Genomic DNA, 11,850 nt, shown 5'->3' on the forward strand with positions numbered 1-11,850 from the left:
CCCCCCGACGAGTCACAAACACATGCAAGGGACGTATCACTGCCCCCCCCCCCCTAACGTGTCAAAACTGATCCCTGACGAGCTAAGTATAGGCCCTTCCTTTGAACTTGATGACCTTTTTTTTTTTTTGCTTGTCAATTTTTTTGGCGGGCGAATTTGTCCCCCCTTTGTAGGAAAATCTTAGGCACGCCACTGGCGTGGGGGATACGGTAACTCCGTCGTAACTCAACGAAATTATTTTTGCTCATCGAGTCATCGGTAATTCCTGTTTGTTAACTAGAATAGCCCCTTTTAAAAAGACCCCCCCCCCCAAAAAAAAAAAAGCATCGAAGTAAAAAAAAATAAAAAGATATGAGAAGAATAAGGAATGGGTGTAAAGAGAAAGTATGTTAATTTAGCAATCGTAATTTGAATTGATCGGTTGAAAAGAAAAGAAAATGGCTATACTGCATGTTAATATTAAAACCATATATAAGTAGTAGACAAATGTGTTATAATCGGACAAGTTCAGGTTTTAATAAGTACATGTCAGCATCATAACTTTTCCAGTGAATTACAACGTACAGTCAAATATCACTCCTCATACCAAAAAAAAAAATCTCGAACACAATATTTGATAAATTCATAATCGGTTTTGTCACGTTTATGAGATTAATACGAATACATAATATGTGGGAACTCATAAAATCTGGGAAAAACGGCCAGGCTTTAAACCAATATTTGCTTCAATGTAAAGCCTTTACGTCATGTGTGGATTATGGTGTTGTAATGAAAAGTGTAATGCATATGGCGAAGGCGAACGTCATGTAAAAAAAATAAGAGAGAGTAAATGTCAAATATGACAGAACGAAGTATGAAAATAAGAACACACTGCACTCAACTATTCAGCAAGCAACACGTGTATAATACGTTTGATCATAATTTAAGTAGTTATCTAGTTCGGGTAAGAATAATGCTTTTTTTAAGTAGAAGAGAAAAAAAGACCGAATGGGTATAGTCTCCCGGTATTACATTAAGAAGTCTGCATGTGCCTATTCTAAGCAAAATAATTGAACAGAAAATTAAATAAAAAGCATAATGGCGAGCAGATAAAAATCGACAATAAGTATACAATTCTTTTCTTTACTCTCTTTCATTAAGTTTTTTTTTCTTTCTATCCCTGATCCTCTTTTTTCAGTCAACCATAACTTATCTCTATTTTTTCTCTCTTTGACTGAATAGCAGGGACTAAGCTGACCATTCTGATGTGTTTAATTATTGTTTTAATTGGCCAAACATGGAGTAGACAGTGCGCTTTGTAACCAAAAGAAAAAGGCGCTATTTCAAATGACATTTGGATTGCATCTCCCCCTTTCTCTAATGGATTCCTTTCCACTTCTTACTTTCTATTCCTTACTCTCAATAATACTCTTAGGTCTACCTTCTCTATTTTTTTTCTACTCTCCACCTCCTGAGAATAGTTGACAATGAAAACAAAAAGGTCTGAACAAATAGATCTACAAATTATACGAGTTACATGAATGGCAGACAAAAATTCAAGCATATTTTTTCATGCGTGGCATGTTATGCAGGGCCCGCTGGTAGAGCAGTTTCCTAACTGAAGTGGCTACCCTGGGTAAATAAAACGTTATCATTTTTTATTATTTATGAACGGTAATCGCCAAGCGACAAAAAGTCAGGCAACACACCCGGCAACACACCTATGCAACCGTGCTTTACACAAACAGAAAAGGACAGATATTTTCATGATTTATGATTTATTGAAAATGTACATAGTAGAAAATCAAAATTGTCATCACATTACAGAACAAGCGTATGCGGGGAACCGTTGAAAAATGTTTAAAGTTCTGAGTTATTGATGTGATAGCTCTCAAGACTATTGGAATGTTTACATTTTCAGTTTCTTCATTAGGCAAAGACAAATGAACATTTATGGATGCACGAGTCTAGCAATTTAGCCACTAAGGTTGTTACTGATAGAGTTAAAAAAAAACTCCAACAGAGATAAGATGAAAAGTATCAAATGAGAAAATCCTTGCCTCAATGTGCGGACCATATTAATGATTATGTCACTCTAAAAATCAGACTGAAATATTTATTTTCATTTCTAATTCCATCATAATTTTCAGAATTTTAAAGGTAAAAGAAAGTAGTTGCAGTAAACAAATATTACATCAGAAAGTCTTTAAAATCAAGGTTAATCACCACTGTAATGTTTAAATATCTAGATTTGGTACATTGAACCAAAAAAACTTATCTTTTTAAAATGATGAAATCTTTGTTGAAAACCGATAATTCTGATGATCACTAACACAAAAAGTCATATGTGGGACATTGTATTGATATTGCTTGGAAAAATACCCGGCATTTGATGGAATTCCGAGCTTACTTTGCTAATTTCTCAGCAATTACATATTTTTCTCCAGAGCCATTTGGCACATATATTGGATTCCGTTGGAACTCATTTTGAGGTTGTCACCCAAATTGGTATTTATCTTTAAGCTGCTGTTTTAAGTCACAAGGTAAATTGCTTATTGGTCTACAAGTAGTTCGTCTACACAATCTACTTGCCATTCGTTTCTTCTCAGATGGTCTCATACTACATCTAGAACCAGGTCACCTACTAATCACTTGGTCTAATTGGCCAAACAAACCAATAAATACATTCCTTCCTAATTAGAGACTATCCTGCCATAAAACTCGAAGTGTGTCTCAGCCATTAAAAAAACTCCAACTATATCACACTATCATACAGTTTTCGTTTCTGTAAAAAAGGGTAGTTCTTCTGGGCATTTAAGTCTTACATGGTAACAATGATATGAGATTGCTCAAGGATATTTATCTTTACCACTGCAAGGATTAACTTCATTATAGTCTCTGTGGTCCGCATTCTGGACTCTGATTTAATTCAAACAGGTATGAAGTTGCGGTTTAACTGTGGATAGCTAATAGTGACACAAACCTGTAACAGTACAGGTCCAATTTATAAGCTCTTTTGACACTCAAATCATTCAAAACTGTCTATAAATAACACTCAAAGTAGATTTATACACCATTAAAAGCATGAAAAATGAGCAAAGAAAACACAAGAAACAGAGAATGTAAACAAAATGTTGACATTTTTGGCATTCCATAATCTTAACAGTCCATACTCTCTGTGAATAATCCATCAGAAGAAAATGCATATTTCATTAATATCATGTTCACTAGATTGCCTAGAGAGGGCAGCATTGATGAATTCCAAGACTGAGATGAACAGTTTCTCAACTCTTGAATATACGGTACATGTATCTTCAAGGAGCTGAAAGGTTAACTTTTAAATAAATGTAAGAGACTGTGCATGTATCATCTCAATCGTCCTTACTTATTCTACCCACTACAGAAAACTCTGCCAAAGTCGAACATTTTGGAACCACAGGAATCTGTTCAATTTGGGGAGGAATTCGACAACAGGTATGAAGAATAATCTTGTCTGAAAAAAATTGCTTCAATTTAGACGATTATTTGGCTTACGAAGGTCAACTTACATGCAGGCTGTTACCTGTTTAAAGAAAGTGCATACAAGAAGAAGTACATGTATTGTGTAATAACCAATACACATGTTTATTACCAGATTACAAAGATTTCCAAATCTCAAGCATTAAAAAAACACAGAGGTGAATGTCTTGTTGCTTTATTCAGATTTACAATTGTTTTGTGGGAGTGATATATGGTATATAATACCCTTCATAAATGAATTGATCAACAATGTGCGGCTGCACTCAACCCAGGTGAGATGAATAGGTACCAGCAGGAAATAATTCCTCAAATAGCTTTATGCACTGGAATCGGCAGACAAGCTTAGCCGGGGTAATATAGGAGCACCTAACAAGGTGGATATGTACACAACATAATTACCCTTTACTCTTTGTTTTTTTTTATTACACCCCCTATACACATACATATTAGAATGAAAATGACAACAGAACTACAAGACTACAGTATTTACAAATGCTCCTATGCTATCATCATCTCTTTTTGAATCCATATTTCTTCCTTTCATAGAACAGATCTGTCTTGGAGCTTCCGAGGTTTACAATCTTGGGACAGCCATCTCTCTGAAAGACAAAACAGAAAAGAAGAATGGTTTATCCATAATAATAATAATAATAATAATACTACTAATAATAATAATAATAATAACAACAACAGCAATAATAATGATATTAATAAAAATAACAACAATCACAATAATAATAGTAATTTAGTAATAACAATAATAAAAAAATAAAAGTAATGATAAATTTATAATAATAATAATTCAATATCAAAAAGTGCTTATTTCTCTGAGTGTTTTACATAATAAATCCCAACTACTCAACTTAATGTTGATGTACATGTAGAGCAGGGCCTGTAAAGAATGCTTAGCAATGATACAGAACAGGTATTTATGATTGTTTGCACTGGTTCCATTGTATAACCAATTATTACTAACAGCAAAACCATTAGATTTTCTAGCACACAGGGGAAAAGCAGGGGGGGGGGGGGAAGGAGAGAAAGAGAAAAAGAAATGCTAGTATTAGAAAGACAGAGAGCGACAGACTTGGACAGAGAGAGGGGCGGAGTAAAGGGCGGAGGGGCAAATTGGATTTCAATCATAGATCATGAAGCAAGGATATGCACTTCAATATAGAGTTTGAGTATGCCTAAACTCAGTCTTTGGGCAAAAATATGTATGTTTTACTGTCCAGAGCAAAATTTGACTTAGAAGAGGTAAATGACATTCATTGCACGATCTGGTACAAAATTTACTTTGATTAGGAGATCAACTTAAAGAAGGTCGACTGAAGCAGACGTAAAATGTTAACTGTATTTGACTTACTTGTGAAAAAAGAAACTTAAGAATGAAATTTACATGCAGTACTACTTGGGGGAAGTACTACTACATGGAGATACTCACGTCTTTCTCCTGTATTGTGCATTCTTTACAGTAATACGCATCAGACACTCCAGGACCTCCGCAGATCACGCATCTGCCTTGGTACGAACCGTAGTTGCATTCATCACATATCCTCACCAGTGTACACGGTCTCACGTAGGAATCACAGATTACGCACTTCCCATCGCACTTCTCGCACAGTCTACCAATAGCTGTCAAGTAACGAAAAAAGCATAGGAAACAAAATTAGGAATATTGAAATATAAAAATGTAAAGCACTCCAGTTTGGAATTTTTTCTGAATAAGCTTAACTTTAACCCAAAACTTCTGAAGAATGTTGGATTTTATCTTTTTTTCATATTCATGGCAATGTAAAGTACCAAATAATTCATTGTACTTGTATATTTCCCTTCTCCGGTCTTCGGAGATCAGCGGCAAGTGGCATTACAATCACTGGATGTTCTTCTCATTTCACAAGAAAATTGATTTTTGGCCAACTTATTGACATAGGATTGGAGTAAATTTTCTTGGTGAATGAGTTGACAGTTAGCATAATAGTGGCACTCTTTAAATGTGTGGTCTAAGTTGACCAAGGTTCAAACCATGGCTACATGTATGATAGTCGCATACATTTGTAATTCTGAAGCTTATTATTCCGAAGGTTCTTATTCCGAAGGTTCGTATTTGCGAAGGTTCGTAATTCCGAAGGTTCGTTAGTCCGAAAACATAATGATTAACGAACCTTATTTCGTTTTCGGACTAACAGACCTTTCGGAACAGCGAATTAATCAGTGAACCTTATTTCGTTTTCGGATTATCAAACCTTCGGAATAACGCCACAAATGTTCAGATTAACAAACCCTTTTACGTTTACGGATTAACAAACATCGAGGTATAAGCAATTTACGTGTTTCGGAAAAAAGAACCTTCGGAATTACAAAGTGTAATCATGATAGTACCACACTATTAATGTTTAATAATAAAAGTTGAATAATATAAAACACACATTAAATTTTTGAATGAGACAACATGTAAAAAAATGTCTTACATTGTGAATGCACAATTTTGCGACACTGTTTTCTGTTACAACTGCAGATTGGCAGCATAAACAGAGAAAATTCTCAACTGGTATCATTCCTTAAAAGGGATGTTCACTTATTAGTTTCAATAAAAAACTATAAGTGAAGGTTTGATGAAAATCTGTCTAAGGAAAACCCCAAGTATTGAACTTTTTAAAGATTTGACTTAGTAAAATCGCAAATGAGCAGCTTGTTTATATGTTGTATGATATACTTTCACATAAATGCCATTTCGATTATTTAAAAAAAAAAGTTTGATTTTTAGTTGTGCGCCAGATATATCACCAGACAGGAAGAGACATTTTATAACCTTTCTAATTCTGTAACCCAAAAAAATTATTCATCATATTCCAAAACACAACTGAGATTTATAGAATCATATTACATGATTGGGATATACTATGAAAAAAATCAACAAACCTCAATTTTTTTTCTTTTATTAAAACCAACTTGTCAATCAAGATAATCAGGGTGAACTTCGTCTTTAAAGGTCAAGTCCACCTCAGAATAATGTTGATTTGAATCAATAGAGAAAAATCAGACAAGCACAATGCTGAAAATTTCATCAAAATCGGATGTAAAATAAGAAAGTTATGACATTTCAAAGTTTCACTTATTTTCAACAAAATAGTTATATGAACGAGCCAATTACATCCAAATGAGAGAGTCGATGATGTCACTCACTATTTCTTTTGTTTCTTGTTTGAATTATACAATATTTCAATTTTTACGAATTTGACAATTAGGACCTCCTTGCTTGAAGCACAAAATGTTAAAATAATGGAATTCCACGTGTTCAGGGAGGAATGAAACTTAATTTCACAACTGGCTCGTTCATATAACTATTTTGTTGAAAATAAGCGAAACTTTAAAATGCCATAACTTAGATTATTTTACATCCGATTTTGATGATATTTTCAGTGCTATGCTTGTTGAATTTTTCGCTTTTTATTCAAATCAAGTTTTTGTTGGGGTGGACTTGTCCTTTAAATACAAACTGCTCACATGAGGTGTAAATTTATTTCTAAGAAAGTTCAGATTTGATGATCATTTTCTCAATGTCTCTGAGGCTAACCATTCACAATTTGGGGTTAAAATCATTTTGAGACCAAATCTTTAGGGGAATTTCCTGCAAGCTTAGAGTTTTTAGACATGGCAAATTGTGTGAACTACAATACAAAAAACAATAGCGAAACACCTCTTTTTTTCATGTGTCATTCCTTTTTTTGCTTCCACTGCTTTCTTCTTTATCTCTCTCATTCTCCTCCATTTCATCTCACCCTTTGTTTCTTACCTAGGGATACCTAGGGAGGTTTCTGAATGTAGGCATGTTATGCCTCTGTATTCAGTTCTAGGTTTTTCCTCCTAAAGATGGCTGGCTCACTTCCGGGAACAGGGCTGTCATAGTCATATTTGTTTCTTCCTTTCTTTCCCCCGTCCTATCCTTTCCTTTCTGTTTCTCTTTTCCCCTTTCTTTTGTTCCCTCTGTTTTGGCTAGATCTAGCCTAGCTTTTCCTTTCTTTCCAATTTCATCCCTTTGCTTTCTCTCCCTTTCCCTTCCCTTTCTCTTTTCCCCCCTTTTTATGGGGGGGGGGGTGCGGGGGACAAGGGCAGGCCTCTTCACCTCACTCAGCCCCCTTCCTATGAATCCGCACCTGGATACCAATCATACCATAGTCCACATCGCTTTATTTCACGAAGACACGAAAGCTGAAACTGAAAGAACTGAATCTAGCGCTGCGCGCTGGCCCCACGCCGTAAACTGTTTATTAAACACACATCCAAAATAAAGGGATCGGACTGAAGTAATTTGAACGATGATTAAACGTTTCGGATTCGATGGTTAATGTTGCATATTTGATAGATCTGGTAGATCCGTTGCTTTTTATTTATTACTTTGAAAATTGACGAAGTCACCCAACTCTTGAAAAATCAAATTATCGACGGTTAACTTACCAACACCAGGCTGTTTGCGACAGAAAATTAAATCTGGATGATGCTTCGCCATGTTTCCAAATGTTGACTATATGATAATCGCCGCAGATGGCGCTAGCACTACTTTTTGGAAGAGCTATCTTTTCCTCTTTTTTCTCCCTTTCAGTTTATTTGGCAAGCATTAAATTTTAATCGTTCTGATTTATTTTTGCATCTATTTAATTTTAATCACCTGCCTATATTAAATTCTTTCATTGGAAAGAATTCCTTTTGCAACAGCTAACCTTACCCTAATATATATGTATTTTTCACTTTGGGTGGCTAAACTGGCTATCACAAAAGAACATTTCCCCTTTTATTTTATGTCATTTCCAGGTACACATTGCGTTATACTCATAACAATAGTCAATTTCAGTACATTGAAAATAATCAGCATACAATATCCAACAAACATTATCAAAGTGAAAAAAGGGGGACGCAGGCTAATGCCTGGGCATTATCAAAAGAAAATAAGTTTCTGTTAAAAGACTCTCCTCCGTGATTAGCTGGTGCTAAAAAGAACACTAATATTAAAATACACTTCAACAAGTAAAAAATAAACATGACATTTGGAGACATAATTAAAAAAATGCAGGTGTAAATGAAAGAAAGAAAGAAACAAAGAAAGAAAAAAAAATAAAGAAAGAAAACAAAAGCTGGATAATACTAAAAAAAGGAGAAATGGTTAAAGCAAAGTAAGAAGAGAGGGTTAGAGAGTTTGAATGGAAATAGAGAGATAGAATTAGTGTAGAGGGGTGTGACATAATCACTGATATGCATTTTTTTTTACACATTTTGAAAAATCTTTTTATTTTTTTATTTTGATATCTTTTTCATTTTCATTTTTTTCTCGTATCTTTCTTATTCCTGATCCAGTGTGTCTTTTCTAGTGTTTTTTTTTTCATACTGTGCTTCCCTCATAGATCCAACTCTATGGCTTCCCTCCTTTTCAATTTTTCTTCTTTTTTTCAAGATCTAATCGTCATTATTTATAAAAATAAAGGTTCATATAACAATTAAAATACATTGCATGTTAAATATTGTTATGTGGTAAAAAATATCTCACATATTCAATAATATATTAATACATAATCAATACTTAATCACTACTTCTACAGGAAGTATACCAACTCCAACTTTCTTAAGAAGTATTACTCATGCAACTTCCAGCTAAACTTCTTACGCACACACATTTTATTTGTTTCTTACTCGCCTCATTTCATGTTCTCCCTAAAAGGTCAACTCCTCCAATTCAGAGTAAAGTTATGACATACAGATTGTCTTGGTCAAGCGTCCAAGGTTGACCAACATCTGTTTGGCTGTAAGAAGTCTTGACTAGACCAGCCTAAAAGTTCACTTCTGAACCCAAGTCAGATTGGTTACAGACTAGAGAATAGAGATTGGAGTTGGATTTGAGAATGGTTTTCGAGATAGAGCTACAGAAGAGTTTATATTACATTCATCTTTAGAACATAGTCATCATCAAACTTACTCATGTTCCTGTATTTGTCATCATCATCAACTTATTTATAATCTTCAATAAATGTATGAATTGACATCATGCATTCATTCGTCTTCATTTAAGACTGGTTAAAAGTAAAGTTCCCGACGACAACACAATATTGGACATCCACAAGCACACATTATCACATATAAATATCAATCCCATTCCCTCGATGTGATTTCTTTGTCCCATCAGGGCTTTTTATACCATCAAGGCTCCGCTACTTACAATGAAAATCATACCATCTTATATTGTTGTGATAATTAAATGTTTATTTTTATATGATCAATATGTACAAGATCAAATACATTTACAATACATTTACATTGTACTACCTACATATACTATGGGTCTTCTCAAAAGGTAAATGACAGCATATACAAGAACATGGGAAGAAAACGTTCATCTCTTTACGAGTAAATAATATAAAAATATAATAGCTAATGTCCTTACTATGTGATTACAAACATGATTTAAGTATCTTCTCTTATAAATGATATTTAATATTTCCTTCTCTTTGAATAACAAGCAATGTATCATCATCACCAGGGTTTTGAAATTCAAACATTTTGAGGACAGCTCAAGAAGGATTGATTTAAGAGTAACGGCACAGATAGAGTGGCAAACTTTTATGTCTAGAAAGGGTTCTCTATAGGGATTGGGAGACAGTTTTCAGACATGTGATGGTTGCCACCCTTGTAATATTTCCATAATACAGCCTTTTCTGTGCTGCCCTCAAAAACTACTTTTGCAGCAGAATGTGTTACCACCCTAATGACAGTACATTAGGGGCCTTTTCACAAAGCTAATCAGAAGTTAATAGTGACTTTAAGAATGACTGGTGATCCTTTCTTCTGATAAATGATATTCACCATTAAATGTTCATTGGTGATTATTTAGAGTGTAAGAAAAGATTACAAGTCGTTCTTACAGTTTCTCTTAAGTTATGAACAGATTTATAAAACATATCCACCATGTATTATCATTATTATTATTTGATTGGCGTCAACTGTGCCTGGGAGGCGAAAAGCGAACTTAATCACTATGACCCGCTCCTCCCGATATAACTGATTGGGGGGGGGGGTGCAGGTGGACCACTACACCATTTCTTTCTAAGCTCAAAGGAACATCAAGATTTTTCACAAAGCATAAAAAGGAATCAAACTAACTTTTCCATGCTTTCAAAATACAAAATACTTTAAATGTACCTCTATTGTTTATGTAGAGTCCCTTGAACTTATTCGTTTGATACTATAGAGGGCGTCCTAATTTTTGGAATGGGCACCTCTGTACTTTTACTCAAACAGATAATGAGACACGTTCCCACTCGGCTTTGTATTGTTAACCTCTACATTTATATTTACCGATAAGTTAGCAACTCAGGAGTAACTTTTTTCATAGAACTATTCAGAAACTTGGTCATGACTATGGCTGTATGCAGCATAGGGGGCGATTGCCCCCAAAATTTTCAAAACTTACAATTTTTTTTAACAGGAATTTCCACAAAATTATCTGAAAGAGTACACAAAATCCTTCAATTTCACTTCAGAAATGCAAACATGCCGAAAAGATAAGCTTGGTCCTCTACACTCCCACAATTCTTTATGTGTCGTGTCCACCAGGGGAAAAAAATTATGTACGGCCTTGCTCAAACATATGGTAAACTCAAACCTGATCCTTTAAAACATCTCTAAAAAAGTTAAAGGCAATTTTGTTTGGTTCTATAGATTACACACACAAAACCCTCATCTTGAGGATACAAGTTCTATAGACCTCAAACAAACTACTATGATACATGAAGAAGTTAAGTTATGATATTAACAAATCAAATTAAGATACATAGCTTTCATACACCACATACATGGTTCCTGAACCCCATCATGGAGGAAGGGGGAGGGGGGGGCTAAACACTTACCATAATACTAAATTCATAACATAAGAGGGTTGTGCCATGTTATCTCTTAACACAATACCCCCCTTCCCCCCCCCTCCGCGTAACTCTACCAGGGCCCCGGCCTTACAAAGTTACGATTGATCCAATCAATATCAACTAAGGAAAGCAGCAAAGCCAACATATAAAATGCATGTTTGTTCAAAAGAAATTCTAGTTATGAATGTATATCCATAAATTCATTGATTTTTTGACAATTTGGTGTGTTCTCCTTTGTTTAAAAAGGACATTTTGCAAATTTCCTGTAGAAAATAATTATGAAACTGAAGGATTTTCATAGAGTTACGATTAATTGGATCAATTGTAACTCTTTAAAAGATGGGTCCCACCAGGGCCGACAAGAAAAAAATCACCTGTGATTACAATGGTGAACAAATAGTGAAGAATCAATAATAATCATGCTTTTTTTAGGCTTTGATAATTA

The 11,850-nt window shown here is 34.5% G+C and overlaps 1 protein-coding gene across 1 annotated transcript; it reads right to left on the bottom strand.

The window, feature by feature from the left end:
• Window positions 1-1,987: 1,987 nt before the first annotated feature.
• Window positions 1,988-8,061, bottom strand: LOC121422779 (PHD finger-like domain-containing protein 5A). The gene is made up of 3 exons (XM_041617966.1): window positions 7,954-8,061; window positions 4,940-5,130; window positions 1,988-4,097 (listed from the first exon to the last, which is right to left on the bottom strand). Exons 1-3 carry the CDS (start codon window positions 8,003-8,005, stop codon window positions 4,008-4,010), a joined length of 333 nt encoding a protein of 110 aa, XP_041473900.1. The 5' UTR covers window positions 8,006-8,061; the 3' UTR covers window positions 1,988-4,007.
• Between the last annotated feature and the right edge of the window lie 3,789 nt (window positions 8,062-11,850).

Source organism: Lytechinus variegatus, chromosome 10, assembly GCF_018143015.1.
Source record: "Lytechinus variegatus isolate NC3 chromosome 10, Lvar_3.0, whole genome shotgun sequence".
Lineage (NCBI taxonomy): Eukaryota > Metazoa > Echinodermata > Echinoidea > Temnopleuroida > Toxopneustidae > Lytechinus > Lytechinus variegatus.